At 40.4% G+C, this 19,769-nt stretch overlaps 1 protein-coding gene and 1 long non-coding RNA gene across 3 annotated transcripts in view; one reads left to right on the top strand and one right to left on the bottom strand.

Annotated features, from left to right (window-relative positions):
- Nucleotides 1-14,501, bottom strand: part of LOC310682621 (desmocollin-1-like) — a 28,495-nt gene extending 13,994 nt beyond the window's left edge. For both annotated transcript variants that reach the window (XM_083451606.1, XM_083451605.1), the window contains exons 1-9: nucleotides 14,367-14,501; nucleotides 7,333-7,417; nucleotides 6,013-6,215; nucleotides 5,207-5,317; nucleotides 4,565-4,720; nucleotides 3,917-4,061; nucleotides 1,983-2,158; nucleotides 1,002-1,136; nucleotides 416-601 (exon numbers count right to left, since the gene is read on the bottom strand). In XM_083451606.1, coding sequence (XP_083307732.1) covers nucleotides 416-601; nucleotides 1,002-1,136; nucleotides 1,983-2,158; nucleotides 3,917-4,061; nucleotides 4,565-4,720; nucleotides 5,207-5,317; nucleotides 6,013-6,215; nucleotides 7,333-7,417; nucleotides 14,367-14,444 — 1,275 coding nt within the window. In that variant the 5' untranslated portion in view covers nucleotides 14,445-14,501. The remainder of the gene's footprint in view (nucleotides 1-415; nucleotides 602-1,001; nucleotides 1,137-1,982; nucleotides 2,159-3,916; nucleotides 4,062-4,564; nucleotides 4,721-5,206; nucleotides 5,318-6,012; nucleotides 6,216-7,332; nucleotides 7,418-14,366) is intronic.
- A 413-nt stretch (nucleotides 14,502-14,914) lies between these two features.
- The window catches only part of LOC310682652, a 73,270-nt gene continuing 68,415 nt past the window's right edge, over nucleotides 14,915-19,769 (top strand). The window contains exons 1-2 of the long non-coding RNA XR_014514067.1: nucleotides 14,915-15,035; nucleotides 18,057-18,114. This is a non-coding gene — a long non-coding RNA (uncharacterized lncRNA). The remainder of the gene's footprint in view (nucleotides 15,036-18,056; nucleotides 18,115-19,769) is intronic.

Below are 19,769 nucleotides of genomic sequence, written 5' to 3'. Positions count from 1 at the left end.
ACTCTGGCTTACCACAAACAAGTAAGCATCTAGGCTCTCAGAGAGAAGCTCACAGCTGCTTTGTTTCTACCCAGCACTTCTTGCTGCTGTGTGACATTAAGCTAAGTCAAGGTTTAACATAGTGTGTCTTCTGAACCGTGGCTTGTGATTATGCTCTTAACTGTAACCAAGATTTGGCTTAGCGTGTCATGCAACCACAGCCACTATGTGATCCATATACAGATTGGAAAATCATTGCTGAGAAATAATTATAAATTTAAATTCAGGGACCTCAGTGCTGCCACAGAAGGTCAGAGGTGTTAAACTCTGCTGAAAATTATTACCCACTTCTGTATTGCTCAGTATGATTGGAATTATCATAATACTTATTAAACTATATTCAATTGGATATAGAAAAGCTGTGAAATGTAATTACCTTTTCAACACATAGTGTACCAATATTTGAATCAGGATTTTTTACAATTTTGAAAGCACCATCTTCATTTCCCTTTATAATGTTGAAGGTAGCATGCCAGGCAGGTGTTCCAGGTGAATCTTTGTCTACGACACCGATGTCCATAACTTTTTCACCAACTGTGTTTTCACTAACATATGCTTCATACTGAAATGAACAAGATTTTCAGAAATTTGTTTCAAAACCATATGGTCACCACAACATAGTTTTCTATCCACATGCTGTCATATATGTTTTTGCAAATTGCTATGGGTTGATAAATTATAGCCTTAAAAATATTAATGCTTAAGATATAATGCAATGATGAGATTAAACCTCTGCCAGCAACTGAAATAAAGTGTGTGTCTTTATCCTTCTTATTGATAAGGAAACAGAGTCCAGCTTCTTAACAAGGGCTGATGCAATCAGAATAGAGTTAAAAGCTGCAGGCTTGGACACATAATTATGAAACTCATGCAAATGACAAAAAGAAAATAAAAAAGAGAGAATGCAGAAGATCTTAAAATGAAGAGTAATGTTCTAAGAAGTGTGAAGGCAGCAAACATACCATGCTGTGCTCACACATGGGTGCATGATCATTTGCATCATCAACTTCAATTACAACTGTTGCAGTATTGCACAAACCAAAGGGCTGACCTCCCATATCTCTTGCTTCTACCAGTATTGTGTATGTCGTTATTTTCTGAAAAAGAACACAGCAAACAGTATATGAATATAGTACAATATAATCACAGTAATGGGAGGGGAAGGCCAATGGAACACAACATCCTCTTAATACTGACTCTCTTAGTCATATTGTAATAATAATAATAATAATAATAATAATTATTATTATTATTATACCCCCTCCATCTAACTGGGTTTCCCCAGCCACTCTGGGCAGCTTACAACACATATAAAAACATAGTAAAACACCAAACATTAAAAACTTCCTGATACATGGCTGGCTTCAAATGTCTTCCAAAAGTTGTGTAGTACTTTATCTCACCGACATCTGATGGGAGGGTGTTCCACAGGGTGGGCACCACTGCCAAGAAGGCCCTGCATGGTTCCCTGTAACTTCACTTCTCGCAGTGAGGAAACCACCAGAACTTCACCAGAGGGAACCACCAGAGTTCCTAGCTAAACAAATGCTTTTAAGGCTTCTTATGCAGAAGTCCATCAAGTACCCTTTCTCTCATTCTCACTGCTGCCTCCTGCAAAAAAGTGATGGAAAGAGAGAGAACCTCTCCCTTTTTCCCCGTTGATGAAAGACAAGATAGGTCACCTCCCTTTCTGTTGTATTTTTGCAGGAATAAGCAGCAGCTTGTATCTCCTGCAACAACCTGCCACTAACACAAACTCTCTTTTCTGCATAGGATTTAGAGAAGGGAGGTGTCAACGGCAACAACAAAATAATGAGTTTGTCAAGCAAGTAAACTATAAATTTCCCAGAGATTCATGCGTCCTCTCCCCGCCTCCCCGTCAATTTATGCCTTACTCATAGGCATCATGCTAAATAACAACATTAGACTTTCAATAAAATTACCTCTCTGTCCAGAACTGGATATGCCACAGTAATAGAACCTGTATCTGGATGTATACTGAACGTATTGGAACCTTGAAGCGGCATAGGATTCTGGCCCACAATTCTGTATTTCAGTTTAGTGTGCAGTGTACCAGGTTCATCTCTGTCTGTTGCAGTTATTTGTCCAACCACGGTACCTGCATACACAGATTACCATTGTAACATTTTTAAGATTATACTATAAAATACTGATCAAATTATCATTGGAGATCTAGCCTAATAATACAGCACACACGCAACCCCTGCCTAAAGTACTCGAAAAGAAAATACAATACATGGTTGTTAACTTCAGCCTTAATAAAGCTTATGGACTGCTGCTTTGCTTTGAAACCTCTCCTTACTTCATTTGGGTTAGTGCAGGCCTAGGCAAACTCGGCCCTCCAGATGTTTTGGGGCTCCTGTTAGCTAGGGGTGATGGGAGTTGTAGTCCCTATGCCTGGGTTATTGCAAGGGCTTCCAGCCCAAGCCCTGGTGAAATGAACAGAAGATATGCAGCAGTAGATGAAGAAGCCCTGCACTTTTTATGTGATTTTTTAAAATAAGTAATTCTGAGCTTTCAGTTAATTACATATATTTGTAATGATCTACAGATTTTGAATCACAGAGATTCCTAATGGAGGAAACTGCCTAAGAAAATAATCTAGATTTCATATTATCATATTCTGATAAATCTACGCAGGCCGATGTCTAAAAAGTGGTCTTACAATCACTTGCTCCCCATGTATACTTATGGAAATTTGTTAAGCTAGCAATTACATGAAATTGCACCGAATAAGCATGTGCGCAATTGCTGCTGTCAAACGATATTCTAGGTGTACAGTAGGCGCAGATCTTCTCACTGATGCTGTTCGTGTTACATTCATTTTGTTAATGACCGTCTAACATTTATCCCTGTCTTCATAAGCAGCAGTTAAATGCTGAATGATGAAAACATGTTTTGATGAGATACAACTTTTATTCTACATAGAAAATAATATCTTCACTATTTTGGAGCAAAGGTTTACCCAGTTACAAACATACACAGATAAATGAAAACACTCTTCAAACTGGACAGACCAGTTATAAATCTGACTAGCATTTATATCAAGAGTCATTGAAATGAACATGGGTGCAAATACATGGTCTAATCTGAAAGCTTTTGAAAAATGTGATGGGAAGGGTTATAGCTCAGTGGTAGTGCATATTTTGAAAGCAGAAGGTCCTGACTCCCAGGTTCAATCACAGGCACCGCCAGTTAAACGATCAGGGAGCAGGTGATGGGAAAGATTTCTGCTTCAGTCCCTAAAATGCTGGTGCTAATAAGAGTAGACAATTCTGGACTAGATGGGCTAGTCATTTGATTTGGTGTATGTTCATATATATCAATGCTCAATATAATAATAATATGGCACATTCATGCATAGTTAGTGAAATTGTATTTATTTGTGTGTTTGCCCATGCATTTATTTATTAGATTACTAACCTGCCCCATTCCAAGGGGATGGTGCAGTCAATACTTTTAAAATCCGACACAGTATAGTAAAACAAATTAATATTAACCTACACTGGCTTAACATCTGCCATTATATAACATCCAAGTAAGAAGATTAAAGATCTTAACACTGGGCCACATTCAATGACAGGCAAATAGATGTCTGATTATGTCTGATTATACATCCAGGTTTTCCTCTCTTTTTCCCCCCTTCCTCTTTACTGCTCCCCCATCTGCTCCAGATGGTTTGCCAATCCTTCAGCAAAGATTTTGGGAGCACACAGAGGTCTGCAGGGAGGAGAGGAAAGAGAGCAAGTCATGTTGCACATGTGAAGGTTCATTCCACTGGTGGAAGGGCACCATTAGATTTCACTCATTGGATAAAAGTAATTGAAATGATATTATAAAATTTCTAGCTGCTTACCAGCTCTGCAGTTTTCTACAACATTAAAAGCCCAAGTAACTGGGTCAAACATTGGTGGGTTGTCATTATCATCCTCAATTCGGATTACATGTCTAAGTGGTACCTCTGGAGTATAGCCATCTAATGTCCTTGCATTGCAAATTATCTGTAAAAAAAAGAGGGAACACTTTTAGTAGCTACCTATGTAAGGATAATTGGTTTTATTGTAATGCATTGCTATTTGCTTCTGAACAAACACAAGAACTTCCAATGTTTTACGTTTCTTATACTTTAACAGTGAAAGACTGACAGGTTTACAGTTTCCATTTTACCAATAGCCATATTTCTGTAGAATTCTTAAACTCAAGTACATTTCTGTGTTTCATCAGAAAGACATCCAAACTTTTTACTTTATACATTATTTTCCCCTGTCAAACTTCTCCATCATTAACGTCTATCAGATAAAGTTCTATTCAGTATCTCAGAAAAAGCTTTGCTTAGTAAAAGCAGAACAAGGTTGCAGATCCTACCATTCCAATTCAAATACTCAAAATGAACAAAGTGTCAATGAACACTACTGATCCATTGTTTAAAACACATCATTTTATACTTACAACACATTTGGCTTCATATTATAATTGTTACAACTGACAAAGTTTGCATTCTTACCTCAAATTCTGGATACTCTTCCCGATCTATTGGGACAGTAACAAAGAGATTTCCTGTTTCCCTCTCAATATAAAAATAATTTAGTGGTGGTTGGTCGACTCCACGACCACTTATAGAATATGTGATGTTGTATTTTTGGGATGTATCAGAAGACAGCTGTATAAAGAGAATGATGTATGAAACAGAAAAACGTAAGTCATCATACTATAGCTAGTATCTCAGAATTAAAGTATCAATTTGTCTCTTAATTTTCTGGTACCAAAGTTAGTTCAGACTCCTGAAGAACATGACAAATATTTGTTCATTTAAATCCTTCACCATTTATACAGGAGTGTAATTTAGTACACACTGTTTAGGCTGTGAGATCATAATCACACTGAGGCAGTAAGTCCTGTTTTAATAGAACTGATTTTCAAGTGTGCTTAGGATCACTCTATCTGGTACAAATTACTCTCCAGCAACTACTTAGTCATTAACAGTATTGATATCATTGATGTTTCCTTTTTCATGTTCAAGGCTTCTCAAAAAGTCATTAGAATTATCCTAAGATCATAACTTACATAGGTTTCTTCTACTCATCTTATTCATAAAACACATTTGCTAGAGCGTAGAGTGTAATCAGACTGGTTTATTAAACGTTACCTGCTGAATTTGCATTGGGAAAGGTCCTAGTGAGTTTTCCATTATTAGGGTTGGAAGAGGACTCCATCTTCGTTTAGTTCGTCTAAGAACAGTCTCTCCTGTTTTATGAGCCTGTGTTCAGGAAATAGAAACAAACATTAGTAATATATTCTAGTAATTCCTTACTTTTTCCATTCTCCTATACTGTGTTGTTCCTATTAACGTTCTCCAGCATTTCACCATGGTATCCATCTTTTTCTCCATGAATTGCTATAACATTCTAGTATGGTGATTTTTGAGTACTTCATCCCTGCATAACTGTTTTCAGTTTTTCATGCCTCTATTTTCATTATGTTTGTGTGTGTTTTTGGAATTCTAATGTCCTTGATGAAGATAATTCCTTTTTTGCTACATCAGTTTTAACTGGGCAATAAAGAGACAGATTCAGCCCTCCTCTTTACCTGAAGTGAGAGCTTAAGTTATATGCTAAATCAAATGTTCTGTTGACAGTCAATTAAGGCCAAAAATAGACATTACAGGAACTGCAAAGCTGCTGTCAAAAGAAGCAGAATTATGTATCCTCCTTCTCTCTCATCCATACTGGAATGTATATATGACAAAATCATAATGTTCTCACTCCTTTTCAATGGCTGAAGTTTGCTTGCAGGGGCAAGGAAACTTTCAGTGCAGTTCTGTCATGTCAAGCATTACTTCTCCCCGCCCTAAAACCCCACCTCTTTTTCAGTACCTATAACAACTATATTTGCCTAACGAGGAAGATAACTGAAATGTACTTTGATCTAAAAAAAAAATTGCATGTCACTTACCTTTTTTGGATGTGATAGCAAATTGACATGTATTTTCTTTTGCAGATGACCTTGCAAGTCATTAAGCGATATGGTAAAAGCTTTCTTCTCAGAAGACAAAGAAACAGCATTTGTTGTATATACAGAACCATCTTCTAGTACTATGAAATCAGGATCACTTGAACTGATCAGGTCAGATGTCCTAAGATACTGTCTCAGATTTACTGTAAAACAAAACAAAAACAGTAAAAACTGTAAACCAAGAAACAAAGCAGCAAAGAACAACTCCCAATTTCATGTCCTAAATTTATATTTGCATGCTTACAATTTTAAAATTTGTACATAGTTGCAGTGTCAGGGTAAAGTTTCTAGAGCATGATCATGACACTCTAGTATGAATCTAATAAGTCGATCTTATCCACCCAGAGCCTTCACAACTGGGGGGAAAGGCTATGACTCAAACTAAGAACAATTAAATGAACAAATAGCGAATAAGCGAATGGATAAATAAACTGGTTACAGATGAGAATGAGATGCAAAATCCAAAAAAACTTATTTAGTAGTTTTGTTGGTTATAGATTCAAAAGCAAGCTTTATTTACAATCAGTAATGAAATACATATCCCATGCTGCCTAAGGCGTGGCAGAGTGCAGCACAACTAGAGGCAGTTCATCTGCTTCAACTGTAAGGGCAGAGGAGCCCTCTTGCACTCCTCTGTCATTTTCTGGGGTTAGGTTTAGGGCAGGGGATGTTTAGTATGCTTAGGGGGCATGTCAGGAGAGCAGAAATGCATGTGATCCTTCAGGTTCAATACTTCTACTTGTCTATCCCTTACACCACCACCCTTTCTGGCTCCACTGATGTCTGAGCCCTGACACTGACTCAATGAAGTTTTCACAGTGGTGTGGGTGGGGGAATCTAGCATCTGATCTCCTTCTCCAAGGTCAGAGCGCTCTCTCTGCCTTCAGAAAGTGAGATCTAATGCTTCCTATGACCCCATGGGCACCCTCCTAAGGACCATAAGATTTCACCATTGCAGCACAATCCAATGCATATTTATTTGAAAGGAACCCCATTCAGTTGGGGTTTGCTGCCCATTAAGTGTGTCCAGGATTGAAGGAACCCCATTCAGTTGGGGCTTGCTGCCCATTAAGTGTGTCCAGGATTGAAGTTGTAAGCTTATGCTATACTGTAACTAAGCATAAGCCCCACTGAACACAGATAGGCTTCCAAAATAATGTTCATTGGAGTGCGCTATAAATATGAGATGGGTTGCAGGGAGAAGAAAACAGAACATCATTGTGAAAGCAACAGAAAGAGGCTCTAGTAATTGTTACTCACATCTGCCAATTAATGTTCCTGCTTCTAGTTTGGAAGGCACGTTAAAAGTCACTTTCTTGCTAGCTTCACAAAATAAACTTAGTACCTGAGGAGTAAAAGAATCGCATTATTATTTTTTGTTATTTTTGTATATACAGAACTATAAACAATAGGCCGAAATATAGCATAGTGATCTAACCTTATCCATGAATTAGATTGTAATATTCCTTAATATGACTGAAATTTGCACATATACATTTCCAGGTTCCCCCATTAAGAATGGTTGACAAGCCTTCATACTATTTGATGTCAGTATGAGGAAGGATTTGACATTATTTTGATGCAACAACATCTAGGCCATATTGCACTGTTATGTGCACAAGATGCATTTCAGTAAGCCATCTATAAGGTTATGTTCTGTTGATAAAACATCCTCTGGTCATCAAACCAGAGGAAATTGGCAGCAAACCAGAAAATTGACACATTAATTAATGTATTCACCCAGAAAATGAAGTTAGGCTCATGTGGTGCCAATCAGATGGCTGGATTTAGAGACAGTTTTGACAAGCAGATAAAAAGATATTTGACAGAGGGAAGTGCTGCAAAGCACCAACACTATTAGGCCCTCCCTCTTCAGAAGGAACTGCTGGAATGTTAATGACATGCAATTCTTGAGAAGTGCTCTTTTAGGGAAGTATTTATGATGGGAATACTGATTTTGAATTCAAAGTCTGTTGTTCCAACTGCCTCACAGCTCTTGGCACTGTACCATTGATTTAGCTAGGGGGAGGGAGAATCACTAAATGGGAATCTTAGTTGCAAGGTGAGTTGCCATCTTGGCGGCTTGGGCAACCAAATTTAATTCCAGCATGCCCAGGAACCCAGCAAAAACAACATGACATTTCTCTAGGCAGTCTTCAAATGGGGGAAAAGACCAAAAAAAAACAAAAACACACAGATGTAAGCTATAGCTCAGTGAGCCTGTGGCTGGAATTAACCATGGGAATTAGTACAAAGATGTGTGGGAATCAATGAGATTTCAAAACGTTCCACAATTAGTTGCAGATAGTCTGTACCAAGGCTATAAGGAGTTGAGGCGTAATATGCTCCAATGTACAATTTAATTCCCTAATAAGCAGGATATAGTTTCTTCAATGCAAACAGCTTTGCAGAACATTATGGAGCCCCAGATCTAGTCTGGAGTAGATCAACACCCTGTAGATTTGCAGTATATAAGTGTAGTCTGTTCCTGAAGTGATTGAAGAATGCAAAACAGGACATTCAGTGCCTTCATGTATAACACCTTTAGGAAGTTAATGTGCAGTAAGAATGTGAGCTTCTTGTTCAACCCTAGATACATGCACTCTGAAACTACTAGGAATGAAACTATTAGGAATTTCAGTGTAACTTCAGGATGTAAGCTACACCTTCAGCAAAAGTACAAACAAATGATTTTTGTTTGAGAAAGGTATAGTCACAAAGTACAGCTGATTGGTATACACCAATATAGAGAGACAGAGAGAGCGGGAAGCTTGTTGTAGTTATATTTCATTAAACCACGTAACAAAGGACCTACAGAACATCTGGAAATTACCTGCATAAAGGCAACTGTATGCTATAAGATAGATCACACTGCAACAAATCTTTACAGAGAAGACAAACACACTGAGAACACTACCTTGAGGGACACTTTTCTCCCACTTGAAAGTCAAAACTATCATGAACCTGGAATGCACATTTCCTCAAAAGGATTTGTATGAAAATGAGGAGATTGCTTCTTAATCCAAAATTATAAGACTTTCTGATGATTTCATATTTCATAAGCCTTTCCTTCTTCTTTTTAAGTGAACTATCAGTTGATCTGATTTCCAGCTTAATCAGGTGATACGTGTCTGCAGAAAATATATTGCATATTTGCCAGTATGTTGGGTTCATGAATGCTGATCGTGCATTTCAGAAAGTTGCAAACACGGCATGTCAAAGCAACAGGTGGATATACTAAAACCTTAGCATTTAAACCATGCTTCAAAGGAGGTACTTTGGTGATAGTCTAATATTCTCTATAACAAATCTAGATACACATGATCTGGTTATAGAGGGTCAGCAGCAGATCAAACCCATCTTGAGGCAGTTGTCATCCAGCCCTACCGCCATGTTATCAGATGAGTGTGGTGCCACTTACAGTAAGAAGGGCTCATTGGCTCATATATATATATATATATATGTAAATACAAATTGAAGAAGCTTCTGCCCTATGTTCAACAGGCAAGAATTCAGCTTGGTAGTTAAGAAAACACACCTTCTAAGATCCTTTCCATTATGATACCAATGGGGAACCTATGAATACAGCGCCCAGAAGTTTTCAGAAATTTATTCCTAATAGCTTTGAGGCTAACAGCACTGGCAATTCCTAATATTGGAACCCTCACCATATGCCCCCTTTCACTGGAATCAGCTGATCCCCTAAATCAATGAGTCTCCAAAAAAACACACACACAAATAAATGTCTGCAATTATTCCTCTCCTCTTCTTATTATTTTGACATCAGTAGACATTGCTTTACTGGAGCAACTAATGAAAGGTTTGGCGTCTCTGAGCATATCATTCTTTTCAAGTGGAGATTTCATTTGATAAGGAACAGATTCCACTGCAACCTCTTCAGTGCCTGAGGATTGTGCCATTGCTACATGGCTAGGAGAAGCTTTGGAGGGAGCCAGCACATGGGGCTCGAGGAAATAAATCTTCACCTGTTGGGACATTTTTCAGTCTACCATTTAACACAGAAGCATTACTCTCATGGTTCCTCTCCATGGTGACTTTGCCCTCTGTAGAAAAGCTGTTAAGCATCATATTGTATTAAGTCCATAAGGCCAAACTGAGAAACACTGTGATTGTAATTTGTTTTAAAACTATTTTTAATGTTGTGTTTTAAATTGTTGTGACCTTCCCTGGGACCATATAATAGAGACATAAAAAGATAATAAATTATTAATAATAAAGCAGCAGATATAACAGAATCTGGTAACAGAGGCATAAAAGGAGACTACTTGATAAATTGAACACCTACAGAGTCACAATCACAGAGTATCGAATGTATCTGCTGCTGCAGTAGATTTATCTATATGTATTATTATTATTATTATTTAATTTTTACCCCATCCTTCCATGGTGCTCAGGGCAAATTATAAATAATGGTAATTCGCATGGAACTACTAATATTTGGGCGTGGGAAGGAGGGATGCAACAGAATACAGATTAGGAGCACTCCTTTATCAAGTAGCAAGAAAGTGAAAGTGAGGTAATTAAAAGGTATTACTGGGTTTCTAACAAAAGTGCCCAGGAAAATAGTATGTAGATTAAATTACCACTTTAAATGTAAAATGGATTAAAGTTTTTAAGAGCAAAAGAGTTGACATTTTTCCCGCATTCCAATTTTCCATTACTGTCTTCCATTACAAAAGTCTAGTGACATCATGTTGCTTCATTATTTCTACTCTGGAATAAGTGGGTTTATGATCGTTGCAAAAGGTTGTTAAAGGCACTACAAATGGTCTTGGAATTACAGGAGTGTCGATAAATTCAGTATGAGTAAGTCGAAGAGAATATGCCACACACCAAACAATAACCAGTTAAAGTTAGTGTAGAGTTGTCTTATTGAAAGCAATTCATGTCAATTTGAGAATCAAGTGTTTCAGATATGCAGCACAGTTCCATTCTTCCTAGCTATGTTTAAAGAACATTAAGAATAAGAGAGAAAATAGCCGTGTGCTTCTATGCATGGTCTTTTAGAAGGAAGTCCTACTGAATTCCATGGGGTTTACTCAGAGTTGTGTATAGTTGGATTGCAGTCTAAAAATCACTCTGCAGATTTTATTTGTATATTACAATTCAGGTAACACATTCAGCACACTTTCAAACTGGTTTAAACACACAAACATTCTAAACATTCACAGAATTACCAGTGCCAGGGATGGGATTTACAGAGCTCTGTTTGGTAGATCAAATACTTTAGCTCAATGTTTTATTTGTGAAGGTCCTATTTTCATCCCCAAAAACACTTTTCTGAAGTGTTTGCATTTTAGAACAATGGAATTCTGTCCAATAACATAGGCTTTCTTTATTTTAAAGTATTGTGTCACAATGAAAGCATTATAAAAATGGGACTTGGGTAGTATGTAGAAATCTTAATGATTTCAATGGGATTCAAACATATTAAACACCCTGTTCCTAAACACCTTGTTTGAAAACAAGGTACAATGATATCAGCAGGCCTTATAAGTAATACTGTATCTATAAGTGTGAAGTACTTAGATGGAAGAGTGCAAGTTTCTCTATACTGCAACATTAATCGAAACAAGTGGGTTCCATGGAAGTCAATTTGATACACTGTCAACTAATTCACATAGAATAGGAGTGAGTGAAAGCAGTTACTATACATTAGACATCCCAAAAATAAATAATGAAATTAATGCTGTAAAGGCTAGAGTGCAGATTGAATACCATCAGTAGCAGAGGACACTTAAAAAAAAAAAAAAAAAAGCAGGAAAAGTCCGTTGAAGGGGAAGTAAAACCAATCATTAAGGAAATTAAATTACTTGCTATTTCTGGCCACAAATGTCAAGCTAGAAGAACCACCAATTAATAGTTATATTATTATTAATGTATTGAAGGCAAGGGGCAAGTGAACTATTTGCGTCTTGAAACGAAAATCTGGTAAACGTGCAGGCTATCAAAATGAATCTGAGCAGCACTCTGGTTGTGCTTTTGTATGGATCACAGAATTAGGTTGACTACCTTGAAAGAAATTAGAATGTTGATTTAATTAGTTTTTAAAGATATCAAAGTCCCAGAGTGGGACTTAGTCTGAAGCAAATGTGCACATGACTACAGTCATTACTCCAATTTTTTTTATGTTAAGGAATGATACAAACAATTGTGAGAGGTAATTCCAAACAGTAACTCAATACAGTAAGGTACTGGGAGCCACAGAAAGGGTCTATAAAGATCTCAGTAACAAAGGAAGCCCAATGTTTTCCATAAGTCTAGCATGATACTGGACAAAGGAAGATTATTTTAAAGTAAGGTACATTTCTTAAAATAAAACTCATATAGAGGCTCTGGGTGTAAATGAGCCTATTTGTATTAACTGGACTATTGCTTACAAAGAATTAGAAGCTCAAATTTCAACCAACATGTCTATGTCTGCACAATCACTAGTTTTTATAGATTTTAAAAAGAATGTTCACACTGTTAATCACGTTCCCCATTTGTGGGTTGGATCCAGACAAGAATACAGGCAAAACAGGCCTACTGAAACCAAGGTGACAAGTTAGCCGTGGCTTTTATTTCAATGGGTCTACTCCCAGCATGACTAAATTTGGACCCAACCCATTGTCTGTATTTGACAAAGGGTTGATAATTTATATAAGCTTCTTTTTTTCTACTAGACAGCCAACACTTTGGACAGCTTTAAAGGGGAATCAGAGAAATTCAAGAAGGCTGTACCCATCAATGTCTTCTAGTCATGATTTCCATGTGCTCCTCCAGCATTGGATGATATGTGACACCACCGTCTGGGGAGCAGGGTACTGTCTCATGTCCTGCTTGTGGGTTTCCCATAGGTGCATCAGGTTGGCCACTGTGAGAACTAGAAGGGGACTTTGGCCTGATCCAACAGAGCTCTTATGTTCTTAGATGCAACCTTAGAATTATTATTTGAAACATGCAAATCAGATTCACTGCAATAAGAGTGTACCGCAGCAGTTATTTCCTACAAGACTGACAAGGGGGAGAAATATTTCCAATCCCCTATTTGCTTACAGCCTTTCTGGTGAACATAAACTCATTGGCTACAGAAGCCAAACTCAGAGAACAACAATATTTTACTGATAGCAAATGGCTAGAAAATTGTTACTTTTTAATTTTTTATGAAATCTGTATACCGTCCTATACCTGCAGGTCTCAGGGCAGTTACAACATAAAATCACAATATGAAAACACAAAATACATAATAAAAAAGCAACCTAAAAGTCGCCTCCTCCCAAATAATCCGTTTCAAATACAGTAGAGAAATGTAGGAAGAAGAGGTACTGAATTTCCTGTGCCTCTAGAGAGTTTTGCCCCCACTTCAGGACCTCTTCCAGGCAAATATAGTCCCAAGTCTAATACTGATATGTAAGCACAGAGATTAACCATCTCACAGGTATAACAAAAGCATGCCGTCAATTCCTTTTCAAAGTGGGAACCATCCCGGGGAAGACTAAGGCAGATCAAAGGCACGAGTTAATAAGGGCAGGGCGAAACCCGCAGAGCACACAAACGCCACTTAGCCAAGGCGCGTCGCCGATTTTTTAAAGCCAGTCCCACGGTATATTCCACCGGATCCTAACTCTCCCCACCCCCCACCCCCCAAAAAAACCCCACAGCAAATTCCAGGACGAAACTTCCACCCTGAACGCCCCTGAAGTCACCGTGTGAAAAAAAAGCTACTTGGAAAAAAGCTGAGCTCACTTCCGAGTAAACGCGTCTCTCCTTTTTTAAAGGAGTCCATGCATTTTCTCTCCTCGCCACAGCACAATGAAGTCTCCCCATTCCCACTTTTAAAAACTTCAGAGTTTCGCAACTCCTACAAGAACCCCCCCCCCCGTTTTCTCTCTCTCTCTCTGCGAATATGCGAGTCGGAATCTGGGGAGGCGAAGCTTCTCCCAACTTCGAGCCGGTTTCGAAAGCCTAAGAACGAAAAATTACTTTTCGGTGTGCGCAAATAGCATAAAGAGTCCGGCTTTTTGTTTCTTCCAAAGAGGCGTCCCTGGAAAATCCAGGTGGGCGCTGCCCCCTCCCCCTCCCCGCCACAGCAGCGCCTCCCGCCCAAGAGCCCCGCGGCACGTCCGCCAGGCCGAACCCAGCGAACTTCGCCCCGCAAGTTCCCACTTCGGCGCCGTTACCTGTCGCCGCCGCCGCCGCCCAGACTTCCCGCACTTCTCTCCCTTCAGCCCACCCTCTGCCTCCCTTCTCCCTCTCCACAAGGCGCGACTCCTACTACTACTGCTACTCACCAGGAGGCCGACGAAGACCCGGAGGCCGGCGTCCGTCCACCAGCCCCCCCTGCGCCGCGCTCTCGCTAGCGGGGCCATGCTGCAGCCGGATTGGGGTCGCGCGCGCGCGCGCGAGTTAAGGTGGGCTCGGCGGGAAAAAGAGACCGGCGGAAACGGCGGCGCGCCCGCGCTGGACGAGCGACCAGGTGAGTCTGAGGCGACCCGCCTGTCTCCACAGCAGGAGCTGCAAGGGTGGTGGCGGCAGAGATAGTGGATCAGCAGAGAGGCGGAGACGGTTGTTTTCTCCTACTCGGGTGATTTTTTTGATTTTTTTTTTTGTCCTTCTTCTGTTAACTCAAGTCTCCTCCCGTCCGCTGGAGGATTTGCCTCCGAGCGAGGGTGTGGGGCGAGGCGAAGGGAGGTGAGTTTACCTCAGCGGCTCTTCTGAGCGAGCACCTTTAATTAGATTTCCTTTTCTCTCTCTCCCTCCTCCCTCCCTCCCTTCGCCCCGCCCCGCCTTCTTTCTTTCTACTCGGCCAGGGAGTGGAGCGGGAGACACCCTGGTTGGCCCCGACCCCGCCCCGCTGCTGGGCAGATAGGAGATGCGCGGAGGATTAACACACGCAGTTCAGAGCTGCTTCGCCACTGACTCTGCCCGGAGAGCGAGACTCGCGCGCAGGCAGGGCAAAGGTGCGAGGCGGGCCGCGACGTCACGGCCTCTGTCTTCAGGTTGCCTTGGACGTCCAGGGCCGCCTCTCCAGGCAAGCCCGGGCTGCTTCCATGGGCGTCTGGGAAACCAGCAGAGCCTCCCACCAGGGGAGACCCTGCAGAGGCAGGCGCCCTCGCCCACACTCAGATCAGGAGTTCAGATAGCTGTCTTTAAAAACAAACACCTCATTCTGAACAGGGGAAAAGTCCCTACGAAGTCTAGTTTCGCTTTTCTAGACCCGACCCGCTTTCAGTGCGTCTATTCCTCTCTCTCTGCTTTCGCAGGCCAAAGCGACGTCCTGCAGCCGCGCCCTCTTTTCTCTCATGGGGCACAGGTTGCTGAGCAGAGAGCATGCACGTCTGCGCCTGGCTCGTTTTCTGTTATTAATAACAGAATTATTTGTAAACATGGATTGAGTAGTACTAAACAGGATTACTCTCATAACAGACGAGCATAGGGCCTTTAAAACATTTTATCCAGTACAGACGGGATCTTTTTTAGTGAGGCGAAAGAAACACAATAAAGAAAAATGTGGGTACCCACAGAGAAGCACCTTTCGGGGTGGCAGAACACCACCTGATTTATTAGGAAACGTTTTAGCATTTGGGAACTGTTGCACAAGCATGCATTCTGAATGGTATGGAGAAGTGTATGTTATACTGTAATCTGGAAACGTATTTAAGGGATTCTGCCTATATTCTATACCACAGCTCACTTTTTTAGATTACTAATTAACCAACCACCACTGTTTACTTCTGTTAATACAAGTATACTTATTGTTTTTTTCTTGATTGCATGGAAAGGCAAACCAGTTGCTGCAGAAGAAAGTAGCTATCACTGAGCAATCATAAATTGTCAGATTCCTGGGTTGTGAAATACCAGCTACTATGACAGGGGGAGAAACTTTTCAGGCGATCCTCTGACATTGCAGTCTTTAGCATACAATAGGTGTCATATTTTGCACAACAGGACAGTTCAAATTGTATTTCACAATGAGACTATCCAGTGTTGGTGTGAATGTGTGTGTGTGTGTGAGAGAGAGAGAGAGAGAGTGACTAAAGGAGCAATATGTGTATGAGAAAGAATAAATGAATAGATGAAATAATGAATAGAAGAGAGGAAGGAACTAAGCAGAGGCTGGAGGACCCAGAGGGAGGCAGGTTTGTGTGTGTGTGTGTGAGAGAGAGAGAGAGAGAGAGAGCGCACAGTGAATTAATGAGAGAAAGATTAAGGGTGAGTGGAAGAGAACCCCAAAGGGAGGTAGGGAGGCTGGCCAGTAGGGTTTGGAAAAGCCTATGTGTGAGAGAGGGAGGAGATAGATGGATGGAGAGAAAAAGGGTGCATAGTCTCTGATCTATATAGCCCCTGACCTCTTTCCTCTGAAGGAATGTAATTTTCAACTACAATAAGGTTGCCCACCACCCAGAATTTTGAATTGACAGTAATGCTAATACAATGAGAGGTGCCATATTCCCCCAGTTGGGGCAGGTCCATATTTAAAATAGATGTTGCCTATTCCATATCATCACAGCCTTGTTGGAACAGGATGGCCAATAATGCAAACCTGTAGGGCCATCTAAGGAGGGCTAAGGTAAAGGTAAAGGTACCCCTGCCCATACGGGCCAGTCTTGACAGATTCTAGGGTTGTGCGCCCATCTCACTCAAAGAGGCCGGGGGCCAGCGCTGTCCGAAGACACTTCCGGGTCACGTGGCCAGCGTGACAACGCTGCTCTGGCGAGCCAGAGCCACACACGGAAACGCCGTTTACCTTCCCGCTAGTAAGCGGTCCCTATTTATCTACTTGCACCCGAGAGTGCTTTCGAACTGCTAGGTTGGCAGACGCTGGGACAGAACAACGGGAGCGCACCCCGCCGCGGGGATTCGAACCACCGACCTTTCTATCGGCAAGCCCTAGGTGCTGAGGCTTTAACCCACAGCGCCACCCGCGTCCCTTATTTCACCCAAATAAGATTATCCAGATCTGAGTTAAATTGGAGTTACGGTACCATAAGAGGTTCATGTTAACACATACAGTGGGAATTAACCGTGGCAATGAGACAAATACTATTGATTATCAAAGGATTATAGGGATTATAGAGGAAAGTATTTGACCCTCTTATAGTTCTGTTGGGAACTCTCTGTGTGTATGTGTGTATTTGCACTTTCCCACCATTATGCAGTAGTTTGCATAGCTGGTAAAGGATGGCGATGCAAACTACAGTGTGTGTGACAAGAAGCAGTGGATGGCCAGCCATGGGGAGCTGCAGAGGGGCAGCAAGAATATGCAGCTGCTGACTCCTCCACTTTCCAGGGTCAGCGGCCCTGCCCCCAGGATCCAGATCCTCAAGCAGGCTGGTACCACTACTGACTGCCCTCATCCTCTGCAGCTGGCCACCAGTTAGCACCAGTTAGTAGTATGAGGAGTGGCATGGGAAGAAAAAAGATGCCCATAAGCATTGGCCAGCCTCATGATCCATAGTGGAACAAGGTGGAAAAGGACAAAGTGGCAGCCAGCCAGACTCAGGATCCATAGTGTCAGGAACAGCACAAGGTGCTAAGCAGAAGGTCTCAGCTCCCCTGCACTGATCCTTCCAATTGATGCCTGGTGTTGAAAGGTTCAGTGTGGGGTGGGCTTGCAAAATGCAAGCTTTCTCACTTTCCACTTGGGCAGCAGCAGGGGGAAGGAACACAGTTGCTGTGGGAAGCAGGAGAAGGAAGCAGGGGGTGATTCAGAACCTGGAAGGGGGTTGATGAGTTTAGCAACCAAGGGCACAGCCGTGTGTGTGCATAGAGTATTATGTTTGTAGCATTTTAATGGCATTTTGTATATTGCTGGTAAAGCTGCCATAGGTATCAACTTCCATATATCAAGGCATGAAAATGAAAAGTATGAAGTAAAATGTTAATGAATAAATGAACATGCTTTGGAAGACACGGCGGGAGGTGGTGCAGGTGTGTTTGTGTGTGTTTTTAACTAAATCATCTTTTTTATTCAATACTAGACTCAGACTAGACCAAGAGAAGCAGGTTTTCAAATTATATTGGATGCATGTGAAATAGGTAAGGCGTGATACTTCCAATATTGTTATTCTACATTACTTACTTTTTATTTTAAAAATATCTATGATTGTTAATTTATCTGAATATATACTGCTCACTGAAGATACAATGACTAAAGTTTTCAGCCTCCATGTACGTGCAGGTGTTTATATGTTTTTAGTGTTACTATTGATTCTGAGGTCTGTTTGCTGTTATATATATATATATATATAACACTATTTATAATTTCTTCCGTGTTCAGTACATATTTTGTTTGTGTTCTTTTACTGCCATTTAAACAAGAATTTAGAATGCTTACCATACTCAAAACTGGTACAGTACTTATATGCTTGTTTTTTATTTCTGAATTGAGCTTTCTCTTTTGTGGGGATATTGTTGAAAGATTCCCTTTTATTTAGAAGGTAGACCCATATACAAAATGAAAACCGAATAAACAATGTACAAATAAATAAAGTCCTGCCTAAGAGATTTGCACCACTATTTATTTCTCTTTTTATTTATGGTTATCCCATCCATGTAGATGACACACAACTTGTATTTTGTTTTGAGAATAATTACCCATAATAACCATAATGTGCTATTCAGTTATTATTCATACTTTAGACTCCATGACCGAATAGACCATGGAATTGGCACAGTGATTTTATAGCACATTCTTTTTTCCTGTCCTGATGAACCACATAGGATTCACATTCCATATAGGAATAGTTGCACTAGAAAGGAGTTGCACTAATGTATCTGCAGAACAATCTATGATCTGTTGTGCTATTATTTTCAATCCTATTATTAAGTACCAGTCAACTACCTGTTATTAATGCAAATGTGGTATGGGTGGGAAGCTTCGGAGTATGCATAGTGTTGCCTGAGCACTATTATATTGGGCATGGATGCAATGTCATAACTGTGGGGTAGCCAGCAAAGGGCAGAGGCAGGGTTATTGCAAGGGAAGACCTGCACTTGGGTCCTGCCTGCTTCCTATAGGCATCTGGTTGGCCACCATAAGAACAGGATGCTGGACTAGATAGGCCTTTAGCCTAACCCAACAACATTCTTCTTATGATCTTATGAGGAGCTTCAGCCACTGCAGCAATAATTGTTCCTTATTTTAAACAATTATTTGCTGGCTCAGGGTTGTGGTTTTGTGAGCCCAAGGGTTTTTCCCTCAGAGAGAAGCCACCCATTCCACATGGCAAACTGCTTTTGAAATTGGGGTTTTCAAAGCTAATTTATGATATCACATAGGAGTCACTGCTAAGAACATAGAAGAATTACTACCTGAATAAAATTTGTGTAAATGTTGTATCCAATTCTGCCTGCGTACATGGTGCTGTTGTCATTGAGATATATAACAAAGTGTCTTTAACAATATTTTATTGCAATGTTTTTCCAGTAGCTTGTAAGTCTTTCGATTGTATACATTTTTTTCAAAGTATTGTTGCAATTTCTCTGTAACCACAGTCAGTGCTTAAAAAGTAAATCTCTTTCATAATTGTTCTCCTAAAACAATAAATTGAGAATACATGTTATAGGCATCTCAGAAATCACTGATAATTATCTGTCTTATATTCTCACATTTACAATGATGGAAGAGACTAACAGTGCAATCCTGTATGTTTCAACTCGGACATTGAGTCAACAGAACGTATTGACAGGAA

Source organism: Podarcis tiliguerta (assembly GCF_965153285.1).
Source record: "Podarcis tiliguerta genome assembly, chromosome: 7".
Lineage (NCBI taxonomy): Eukaryota > Metazoa > Chordata > Lepidosauria > Squamata > Lacertidae > Podarcis > Podarcis tiliguerta.
Note: the sequence above shows the minus strand (reverse complement) of the source record. Positions and strands in the feature narration are given on the sequence as shown.